General features: G+C 39.4%; 1 protein-coding gene across 3 annotated transcripts in view; it reads right to left on the bottom strand.

The window, feature by feature from the left end:
- The window catches only part of FGGY (FGGY carbohydrate kinase domain containing), a 2,391,991-nt gene that overhangs the window by 1,668,095 nt on the left and 711,249 nt on the right, over positions 1–12,647 (bottom strand). For all 3 annotated transcript variants that reach the window (XM_044085530.1, XM_044085531.1, XM_044085532.1), the window contains exon 6: positions 11,049–11,164. In XM_044085530.1, the coding sequence (XP_043941465.1) occupies positions 11,049–11,164 (116 nt within the window). The remainder of the gene's footprint in view (positions 1–11,048; positions 11,165–12,647) is intronic.

Below are 12,647 nucleotides of genomic sequence, written 5' to 3'. Positions count from 1 at the left end.
ATGGCACTTACGTCTCATGTTAGCTGCGCTTATCCTGCCCTTAAAAAACTTACCTCCGACTGTATTGCATCACTTCTTCAGTTAGACTGCATTGCATCACTTGTTCAGCTAATTGCATATGAGTATGATTAAATTAAATTATGTAACTCTCTTTTCTTAAGCTGTTTCCATTATTCTAACCTCTCACTCATTCTAGTCATTTAGACAGTAAAAACATCATATTTTATTAACTTCCAGACTGCCTTTATAACAGAAGACTTAATGACTGAGAGATCTGATCTGATCCAACTGATTGTTTTTTTTTGGAAATCTAGATGAGGTTTTTCTATGAGTGTCTCTATAAAACAGAGAAATATGAAAATCAAGAAAAGAAAAGATACAAATGGAAATGTTTATGGAAGAACTAAATATGCCAAGGTTCGAGGTAGATGAGGTCCAATTACTAATGGTTAGGATAGGAGGAGATGAGATAAAATTGTGATATATAACCAATCTACATGAAAAGTCCCCAGGAACAGATGTTACTCCTGTGGAAGTCTGGAAATTATGAGGAAAATATTAATAAAGATCTGGAAGGATTTGTTTAACAGTATCTTAAGAGGAGGAGAAGCACCACCATCCTGGAAGAAAGCAGTGGTATCTGCAATACCTAAAGAAGATAGATCCATCAGTTCCAGCTTCATAAGGCCCATTTCAATACCAAACCATGATTATAAAGTGCTCATGTCTATAATGGCTAAAAGAATTGCAAAAGTAATGCCAAAACTGATAAATATGAGTCAATGGGATTTTGTGAATGGGAGGCAGACATGTGATAACATTAACAGAACACTGATAATCCAGACGGAAGCAGAATGTAAAAAAATACCATTGTTGTTGGTGGGTCTTTATGCAGAGAAAGCATTTAACAGAGTAGCTGGGACTTTATGAGCAGGGCAATGGAAGCATTTGTATTTCCTGAAAAAAATTATAAGGTTGATTAGGAGGATATATGATGGATCGGAGATGAAAATTAAAGTGGTGGGGTCTTCTCTGATAATTTCTGCTTAAGCAAAGGAAAGTACAGTTTTGTACCTACCATAAATGTAGGTGTTAGAGTGTATTCACTGCTGCAGTCATTACACTTGGGTTATCCTGCCGTCAGGTGGTCCCGCAGTCGGCCAGAGTTCCAAAGTCTTGGTTCGGCGTCGGTTGCTGTCGCTTCTTCCCTGACATCAGTGCGCCAGGGGTATATAAGATGCAGCCGACGCCATTTGCTTCAGTTTTTCTTGCCCCAGATGTCAGGTGCCCCCATATAGGTAGGCAATACATATTGCTAATAAAACATACATAAAAAATAAAAACAATACCTTCAATTACAAGCAAATACACCACATAAGTTGTATAGGGTAGAAAGGTATAGATAAGTCCCAGCTAAGAAAGTGGGGATGGAGGGAGGGTAACCTGGACTGCAGCAGTGAATACAATCGAACATCTACATTTATGGTAGGTACAAAACTGTACTATGCTCATCGTGTTTCACTGCTGCAGTCATTACACTTGGGTAGAATCCCAAAGCTGAGGTTGGGTGGCTGGATCTATAAAGGATTCGGGGTGGCTATGAGGCCCTGCAGCACTGCAGTGGCAAAGCCAGCTCTGGATTTAGAGTAAAGAGGCAAGTGGTAATGCTTGGTAAAGGTATGCACTGAACTCCACGTTGCAGCTTCCAAAATATCCTTGGTAGGTACTCCTCTAAGGTAGGCAGTTGAAGTGGCTGTTGCCCTGGTGGAATGTGGCCTAATGTTGCTAGGTACAGTTTTTCCATGCTGTGTGTAGCAGAAATGGATACAGTGTCCTATCCACTTTGAAATGGTTTGCTTTGAAATAGCCTTTCCCTGTGATCCTGCAGCATATGCAACAAACAATTGCTCAGTTTTCCTGAAAGCTTTTGTTTTGTCCAAGTAGAAGCGTAACTGCCTATGTATGTCCAATGAGTGCAGAAGTCTCTCCCCTTTATTCTGGGGATTTGGATAAAATGTTGGCAAGTGAATAGTTTGGTTAAGAGCCACACTGGATATCACCTTTGGCATAAATGTAGGGTTTGTTAAGAAACCCTGTCCTGATGAAAAATTATGAAAGGTTCCACTGCCATTAGTGCCTGTAACTCTGAGACTCTTCGTGCTGAGGTTATAGCCAGAAGCAGAGCAGTTTTCCATGACACATATTTTAATTCTGCTGAATTGGCTGTAGTTTTTCTAAGACAAAGTTGAGGTCTCAAGTTGGTGTTGGTGCTCTCCGGAGCGGTCTTATGTTTTTAGCCCCTCTGAGGTACTGTTTTAGTAATGGATGAGAGAAAGTAGGAGGATCCGTGTTGTAATGAGCTGAGATGAGAGAGGCGTGGATCTTAATGGATGAAAAGGATAGGCCTTTGTCCAGCATCTCAGTTAAGTATTGTAATATCTGAGGAATATTTGGAACAAGAGGGTCAAAGCTTTGAGCCTGGTTCCAGGCACAGAATCTCTTCCACTTTTCTGAATAGGATTTCCTGGTGCTGGGCCTCCTGGCCTCCAAAATGACATCCATAACAGCTTTAGAGAGAGGTGTTGGCTGCTTGGCTAAGTAATCTGCCATGCAGCCAGGTTTAAGGTTTTGAGCTGGCTGTGCAGGATCTGATTGTTTTGTTGAGTCAGAAGATGAGGAATTTGAGGTAAAATCCATGCTGGGCCTTGAGCCAAGTTCTTTAAGATTGGGTACCAGTGCTGGCGTAGCCAGTCTGGGGCAATCAGGATAATTTTTGGCTTTTCTTGTCTGGCTTTTAGGAGTACCTTTGAAAGGAGAGGCAGTGGTGGGAAGGCATAAACTTTTAGGGTTTTCCAGCTGAACGAGAGAGCATCCACTTTCCATGCTTGTGTGTGGTAAGTCCTTGTGCAGAATTTCTGTAGTTGGCAGTTCAGTGGGGAGGCAAAAAGATCTATGTCTGGACACCCCCATTTTTGTGTTATCATGCTGAATACCTGTGGATTTAATTTCCATTTGCGAGGATCCATGATGTTTCTGCTTAAGTCGTCTGCCAGAGTATTTTTCTTTCCTGGCAGGAATTGTGCTTGCAGATGAACTTGATAGGTCAGTGCTGTGTTCCACAAAGTCATGGTTTGTCTGCAGAGGGGATAGGAATGAGTGCCCCCTTGCTTGTTTATCTTCCACATAACTGTGGTGCTGTCCGTCTTTAGTAACAGTTGTCCTGGATTCAGAAGGTCCTTGAAAGCAGTTAGGCCATTTTGTACAGCTAGCATCTCTTTTTGATTGTTGTGAAGATGCATTTGGTCTGCGGCCCACTTGCCCTGAATACATTTTCCTGCCATGTGTACTCCCCAGGTGTAATCCGAAGCATCTGTTGTTAGTGTCTGCCTGGCTGTGGGTAAAGTGAAAGGCTGTCCCTTGTTGTGGTGACATGCCTGTGACCACCATCGAAACTCCTGTTGTAGGCAGGGAATAAGTGGTATTTCTGTTTCCAAACTGTGACAGTGTTGAGTCCAAACATTTTTTAGGTACCATTGTAGTTTCCTCATATGCAGTCTGGCATATGGTATTAGTAGTATGCAGGACGTCATGAACCCCAAGGCCTGTAGAATTTTTCTTGCAGGGAGTTGGGTTTCATCAATTGAAAGTACTGAGTCAGTTGCCTTTGTTTGTCTGGCGTGAGATAAGCCATCTGGGCCGTTGTATTTAAGCTGGCACCCAGGAATATTATCTCTTGTGAGGGCACTAGTTTTGACTTCTTTTCGTTTACTATGCACCCTAGGCAAATTAGCAATCTTTTTTTACAAATGCCAGATGCTTTAGAAGAATGTCCTTGCTCTCTGCTTGAATAAGACAGTCGTCCAAGTAGGGATATATTTGAATTCCTTTTTGTCTGCAAAATGCAATTACTGGTGCCAGGCATTTTGTTAAGACCCTGGGCGCAGTAGATAAGCCAAAGGGCAGAGCAGAGAATTGGTAATGCATTGTGACAGCTATGAATCTGAGGTATCTTCTGCAATTTTGTCTGATTGGGACATGCAGGTATGCCTCTTTGAGGTCCAAAGTAACAAGCCAAGCCTTCTTGCCCAGCATGAGAAGAAGTTGCTGTAGTGTCAACATTTTGAATTTCGGAACATCCAGGTAAGTATTTAGAGTAGATAGGTCCAGTATGGGTCTCCAGGCTTTGTCCTTTCTGGGGACCAAGAAAAGTTTTGAGTAAAATCCTTGTCCTTGTTCCTGTTGTGGCACTATTTGAATAACTCTCATGTCCATGAGGGCTGTAATTTGTTTTTGTGCCTCTACCCATTGATTTTGTGGCAAGTCTGGCATTCCTTTTGGCCTTGGTAGAGTGTGAAAGTGGAACCTGTAACCTTGAGACACAATATCCAGAACCCATTTGTCTTGGGTGATTATATGCCAATTTTGTGAAAAAAGAGCTAGCTTTCCCCCTAAGAGAGCTGCCAAAAGGTAAGTGCTTGGCATGTGAAGGGGGAAGTCATTGGGACTGTTTCCTATAAGGTTGTGACTTGTCTTCTCCTCCTTTTGGGGTAGAAGCACCCCACTGTCGTGGTCTGTAAGAGCCTTGGGGCTGAGATCTGCCTCTTGGGCGTCTGTATCTGCCTCTTTGTGGTCTGTCTGACACTGGAAAGGACCAATTTTCAGAAGGCCAATTTCTGCTAAATCAACGTGGCTGTACCTGTAAGAAATCCTTCACTGTTTGCATAGATTTTGCCTTATCCTCCATTTTCCTTAATACCTCTTCTGCCTTAACACCAAACAAGATATCATGCTGTAAAGGAGCATCCAATAATTTTGCCTTAACATGATCAGGTAAACCTTGTTCGTTTAACCAAGCATGCCTTCGAGTCACAGATCCTTTAACTGCAGATCTACAAGAACCCTCTAATGAATCAAAACCACATTGCAGATCATGTTTTCCCACTTGTTCAGCTGCATGCAATAAATCCTGCATCTCCTTGTAGTCAGGACTTTCTGAGCTTGTAAGCATTTTCTGTTTTAACAGAGACATTAAATATTGTTGGTATTTAAGCATGTGGAACTGGCAATTTAAAGCCCTTACTGCTAAAGTTGCAGAAGTGTAAATGTTTTTCCGCCATCTATCTAATGCTCTTGAATCCCTGTCAGAGGGAACTGGATTTTTAGCAGTGGAAGCCTTTACCCCTTTGGGACCCTGGGAAATAGTTTCTGGGTCAGCAGCAGGGTTTTTATAAAGAAATTTGTGAGAGTCAGGGACTCTGTAGTACCTATCTGGCTTGACTGGTGCTGGGGGCAAAGAATCAGGGGTTAAACTGGATTCAGAGAACACATCATCCACAATATCTAACACAGGCAGAATAGCAAGGGGCCTGTGCTGAGGCAATAAAAGAAAATCTCTGAGCCTTTTCTTGGATTCTGAATAATCCTGGCTCTCCCAATGGAAATGCTCCCTCATGGTATGTAAAGTTTCCCCAAAAGAGTAATCCTCAGGAGGAGAGGCTGAAGGGATAGATTCTTCAGCATCAGAGTCCTCATAGGGGGGTAAAGAGTATCCCTGGTCTGAAGAGGAATCAGAAGAAATGGAAACCTGGTCAGAGGAATCATAGTCTGTATCCTGCCTAGGCCTTTTATCAGGAGGGGGATGGGAACCCCTAATCAGAGTAATTAGGTCTTCGGCCATTTACAGCATCTGTTTTTTTAGGCATGGATGCCTGTCTAGGTGAATGCTGTACTTGTTTCTTTGTCTTTAATGGAGTTTTAGACTTGGTTGTTGTTTTGATGGTAAGCTGTGAAGGTCTGAAAACACCCTCAGAAGCCGATGCCTGCGCAGTGGCTCTGGACCCATCTGAGGGGTTAATTTCCATAGGCCCAATACCTTGAGTTTCCAGAGGCCTAGAAATCTCCATGTGGGAGTCAGAGGCGGCCTGTGGCTCTGAGGTAGCGGGTGTCAGGGGCTGCGAATACGCCTCACTGAGAACCGGCGACTAGCCTAGAAGAGGCTTCATTGTCAGTTTTGGACCTCGAATGCCTGTCCTTATCTTTGTCTTTGCGTTTTTTGTGTATTCCGGTCATCGGTTGTTCCGACGGCATGGTATAATTGAACCCTCGGCCAAAATAATGGCGAGCAAAATCAAACCAACGTTTAATAATGCGCTTGTTAAATCTAGCACAAAACCGACAACTAGTGACGTCGTGGTCTGGGCCTAGGCATGGAATACAGTAAGAATGAAAATCCTTATGAGGTATTTGCTTCCCACAAGAAATGCAATTATTAACTTTTACTGACATCGGTCTGAGGCAAGAAAAAGTTTCCCCAATGGGGTACTTAGCTTTATTGAAGACTTCAGTTCTGAAATTCGAATTTCAAAAACTCAGGAATCGGCCAACCGGCACTTGCGAACTGCTTTTGCTTCGGGCACCGCACGGCAAGAAAGACTGAAGAAAATGGCGTCGGCTGCATCATATATACCCCTGGCGCACTGACGTCAGGGAAGAAGCGATAGCAACTGATGCCGGATCAAGACTTTGGAATTCTGGCCGACTGTGGGACCGCCTGACGGCAGGATAACCCAAATGTAATGACTGCAGCAGTGAAACACGATGAACATCCAGGCAGTGGTGTGCTATTTCTCCTTTATTATTTGCATTATATTTAGAACCACTGGCAAAGAAACAAAGGACTCAGAAATTCAAGTCTATAATTGGTATAGTAGTCAAGAAACGCTGGTTTTATTTGCAGATGATATTATTTTATACCTGACAAAACCAAAAAAAGGCATTACAGTGTTGTAGAAGATTTTGAGACCATTTCAGATCTTTTTGGGATACAAAATTAATGAAGCTAAAACAAAGGCAATAACGGTAAATTATGTACCCACACGTGAACTGGTTCAGGAATACCCACATTTATGGGGACATGAAAAAAAATAAGTATTTAGGAGTATGGATTAAAAATTATTCTAGGGATTGATAATATAGGGGAATCCTAAGTGAAAGACCTACTTTGGTAAAATTTTTAAGTGAATGTATAAAATAAACTGCTGTTAAGAATGGGAGGCACATAAATATTGCACAATAACTATAAGACTCAATCAGTAGATTAGAAAAGATATGGAAGAGAGACTGGATGAGCAATTTACAGGGGAACAATGGGAAGACATATGTATGACTCCCAAATATCCAACAATGTCTAGATGTTTTAGATCTTTTGTTTGGAAGTGTTTGCATAGGTATTTTATACCCATCAGACTCCAAAGAAGTTTCCTCAGTTAGATGGCAAATGATGGAGGTGTGATGGGGAAAAAAGAGGTATATGGGAACATTTGTTCTGGGAGTATGAGTTGGCAGACTTTCAAAATTCCCTTCAGAGTACACTGTCAGGAATATTGGGTGAGCAAATAGGAAATAGGTGTAACTAAGGAAATTATTATTTTGGGCTGGGACACAAGATCTGAATTGCTTAGACATAATAAAGCCTTAAAATTAATTCTGGTGGCTGCCAGAAAGGCAAGTATTAGAACATGAAAATCAAAGTCTAAACATACTGTATTTTAAGTACTGAATATTGTAACAGAGATAAAAAAAAAAAAAAAAAAAAACAAGAAAAGGTACCACAAAGACCACCAGGATGCAAAATTTGGAAATCTAATTTATTCCAAGATGAAGGTTAAGATCAAAAAGAATGATGAACAAAGGACATACACACAAATGCATTAAAATCCCTGCGTTTTCATCCCTGTGGACTTCTTCAGATGTTTAATGACTTCTGCTAGGGTGCCTTTGCTTCATTTTACTTCAGCTTTGCAAAGACTGGCAAAACGTTCACAGTGTAAATGGCATCTCTGTAGGGAGACAGCAGCAAACAGACTTCAGCTGCAGACTTACACTGCCTCTCATCTCTCCCCATTTGCCTAAGCAGTGGGGTAGAAATTCCATGTTGCCTTCAGCTTTTGTCTACCAAGCAACCTATGGAGGGAGAGTAAGGTCCAACAAATTAGTAACCATCCCGCTTGTTCTGTACCGTTTACAGGCCCCGACTCTCTGCTTGCTCCCTCTCAGCCTCACTATTTCCTCCTGCATATGGGAACATTTGTTCTGGAAGTATAATGAGTTGGCAGACTTTCAAATTTCCCTTGAGAGTACACTGTCAGGAATACTGAGTGAGCAAATAGATGTACCTAAGAAAATTATTCTTTCGCTGAAGTAATATAGACCCCTTGAAACGGGCTTTGCTCAGTCACACTTTCTGGTAAACAAAGGTAAGTAAATATATTTTAAGTGATACTTAAGCAATTCACTCCTACAGCACCAACAGTACTGGGCTCTGATTTACACTTACTAAGCCGGATCTGTAGGCTGTCTTGCAACAGTCTTGCCTACAGTGCTGGTCATGCTTTAAGAACAATTATTTAGTCGTGTTACTAAATTTGCTGTAAGCAATGCTGTGACTAAGCAATTTAAATGCAATATCTATATCTATATATATATATATATATATATATATATATATATATATATATATATGTCTGTATCTATCTATCTATATATATATATATATATTTATATACATACATACAAACATATATTAACTAAACAGGTATGGTACAAACATTTTCACTTTTTCAAAGCTCCCATACTTGTTTAGTTTAAAATAGTTTTCATATTTGAATTTTCCATGACTCGAGTTCCACACAGTCGCTGTCAAACCTGTCTGCAATCAGGAACGCAATTTCTCATTAAATGGCTGTCTGGAAGTGTGAATGAATTAAAGTTTATTTGTGAAAGACAGTTAGCAATGTGCACAGTTCCACACTTTATAGCTTGCTAAGTTATACTTTCAAAAAGAAGTCTGCTGTCAGGCAAAATTTGAAATTATACAATGAATGGCCATTAATATTCAAAAACAAGCACACTGATTGGCCAGCCCAACCAGCGTGCCTGTTGTAAATCCAAGAATATACTAATAAAAAAAGGTCCGGTCACCCAAACTTTTTCCCATATCTCCTAATTTTTTTTTACTTTTCTTTCTTTTTTTGACCCCAAAAGAAAACGGAAGACCTAAAATGAATGGGGGAGACAGTGCAGACAAAAATAAGAGGATAATCAGGTACGTTCTGTAAAATTAAAGAAACTTACCTGATTATCCTTTTATTTTGTCTGTCCCGGCTCTTGCAAACGTAAAAAGTCTGCCGATTTCTTTTTATTCAATTAAAAAAAAAAAGCAACAGTGATCTTCCTTTCTCCATTGCTACCTCTACACAGCACTGATGTACCGCATAAGCATGGGAAAACAAGTCCCATATGTATGCGCAGTACATCAGAAAAAGCCTCAGGATACTGGAAAACCACAGAAGGGCAGCACGGAGGCATTATACAAAGACATTATTTAAGAAAAGTAAGTATTTTTTTTTCTTAAATAATGTCATTGTATAATAGCAATAACCCACAACTGGGTGTGGGCAATGCTGGATTTACCCACAGGTGGCTTTGTTTGATCACTTGGGACCTTGCCACACCAACTGTGTTTAGTAAATCCAGCATTACAAAAGCCAGCACAACATAGTCAGCATCCAATTCTTTTATTCCAAGAAAATGCCACAAACAGACCGGTTTTGCACCGAAGAAGGCTTCTTAGCTGAAACCGGTCTGTTTGTGGCATTTTCATGGAATAAAGGAATTGGATGTCGACTATATTGTGCTGGCTTTTGTGTTTTTTGAATATAATCATTTGGCTGTGCACCTTTCCGTTACTGGCGTGGAGTGGAATTTTAAATCCACCATTACCCAGACCCAGGGGTGGGCTATTGCTTAATTACATTTTCCAAATTGAATACATCATATTAATAAATCCACCAATACGTAAACAAATGCAATTACTTTGGAAATGACTGCTATAAGCAGCCAATACCATAATACTACAGAAAATGCTAATAATAAGGCAGGTTGTGCTCAGTGGTCTTTCTTTACTGCATGCATAGACAAAAACATGTTAACCATATTTTGTAGATGACAATTTGACATTTAGATAAACAGAACAAACCCCTTTTTATCCAAGATTGTTGTAGGCTATGCAGGATTAAAAGTTTAATTGTGCCCTAGATTACATATAAATTGTACCACTTGTGGTGGCCTAATTTCAAGGACAGCATGGAAGATGAACGTTTTAATTAAATGCAGAGATCTGCAGGTTCACTGTGCCTCAATGAAATACACACACACACATATATATATATATATATATATATATATATATATATATATATATATATATATATATATATTTAGGTTTACTACAGAAACCTTGAAACTGCATCCATCAGACTTCCTCAACACTGAACCAATATCTTGAAAATTGCAACAGTGAACAAGCAGGAAACCTGAAACTGAAGAGATCAACTTCCACGGTTAGATGTATTCGACATAGCAGGAGATGACATCAGTCACCCAAGCTAGGCACCGTCATGTGATGTGACACTCTAGAGTCAACGGTACATCAGTTTTACTATTTTGGAGGGGGCAAGACCCCTGCACTTGACAAACTCCCTGCAAATTATATATACCAGCTCCGAGATTGCACTACAATGAGGAAATGGGTTAATTCCCTGTTCCTCACTGAACAGCGATGTCCAATCAAAATTCCAAACTCAAATACTTGAACTACACTACCCATGCGATGTAGTATAGTCGATGCAAAACTGCGTCTTGGAAAACTGCAAGTTGAAATTGTCACTCTCGATCAACTGCAGTTTGCAAATCTAATTGTAAACAAATATATATATATATATATATATATATATATATACATATATACACATATAGATATAGATATATACCTGAACTCATATCTTAACAAATGATGTACTTGCTTCTGCATCAGAATCTCCACACCTAACATTTTATAAAAATGACAACAATGAAATGAAAGTTAAATGATCACAAAATAGTCTCCATTTAAATGTTTAAAAAAATTCTTACAGTCTGGTCAAAAAACTTCAAATTACTAAAGCATAAGTAGGAGTTTTTTAAAGCTGTTTTTCTCACTAAACACTTACCTATTTTTGCATGTCCATCCTTAGTGAACTCCTCTAATCCAACTAATTCCCAAAAGATGTCATCCCATCCGCTGTCAGCCTTGTACGTCCATTTGCAGACTAAGGTACACAGGGACCTAAACAAAATGGAAAGATAACATTTTTTGGAAAGCAGTGCTTTAAGAATTAATATAAAAACAGCCACATATTTTGTGCTGCCAAGGCAAATAATTTCTGTTAGAACCACTAAGGCAATGTTTTAAGAAACTGGGACCCCTTTGAAAATGTTTAAGGAAATTAGTACCTTCTCTTAAACTACTTAGGGAAACAGAAAAGCTATTTGGAGCTGTTTTTAAGCAGCAGTGTCCCTCTCCAACCACAAAATCATCTTGTGTCATAATATAAATCAGAATTACCACTTGTGAAAAGCCCTCGATAATGCACAATAATGTACAATTTGCTTTAGATGTGTTTAATGATTAAACTAGTAAATGAAAAAAACAAATACATTTTTGTTTTCCTACAAGTTCTGGTTGTAATTGTTTTGCGGTCAGAGTTCTACTACAATGTCCTTGGAGAGACATTCAAGGAAAGGTCTGTGTAGCATTTTGTATAATCCTCTGAGAGGCAACCTCAGTGATGTTAAATCATGGTTACAGGACTATGAAGACTTTATTTTAGCATAGCTTCCTTCTGCTAGAATCTTCAACAACTCTAAAACAAATATCCATCTAGGAGTGTGTGTGATATATATATATATATATACACACACACACACACACATACATACATAGATAGACAGATATATATATTTATATATAGATATAGATAGATATACAGATGCACATACACACACACACACACACGCGCGCGCACACACACACGTATGTATACATGTGTGTGTGAAACTAGTGGCATTTTGTTGAACTGACATTATGTTGATGTGCCTAATGTTGACCCAATAACATTGAAATACGAATGGCGACACCCATCCATGCATGCACCAAGGTTCCTCCTCAGAAAATGCTTACTACAAAAAATGTTTTTGTGAGGGGGGGTCAAGCCCCCCACAACCCCTGCTAATTATATATACTTACTAAGAAATCACACAATCTAGAAGGTAGGGACATATTCCCCTTCCTCAGAGATTATCTTTCATTGCATAACTGTCAATCATCTGCATAGTTCAACCAAAGACTGAAATTAGCCACAATCAACCAATGTCATGAGCGATATATATATATATATATATATATATATATATATATATATATGACGAACTCTGTCAAACCACAAATAAATAAATATTTGAAACTAGTTTGATTCAATGACCTGGACACAGCAGGATGGCCTTCCACATTTTACACTGGGTCCAATCAATGAACAAATACATGTGACATACACACTTACACTTTATATATATATATATATATATATATATATATATATATATAAAGATACAGGTACAGACATATGTGTGTATGCGATTTTACTAGGCATTGTTTCCTATACCATTTGCCTTGCTTTATGCTCATTCTACTACAACTGACTACAGAGGTCATTATCCAGGCAGTCATAAACTGAGTATGCTCACTGTACTCATCACTGCATTCCAGTTCT

The sequence above is a fragment of the Protopterus annectens genome, chromosome 10.part0 (assembly GCF_019279795.1).
Source record: "Protopterus annectens isolate FY-2018-M chromosome 10.part0, PAN1.0, whole genome shotgun sequence".
Classification (NCBI taxonomy): Eukaryota; Metazoa; Chordata; order Ceratodontiformes; family Protopteridae; genus Protopterus; species Protopterus annectens.
This window is presented reverse-complemented; position numbering and strand designations above follow the sequence as displayed.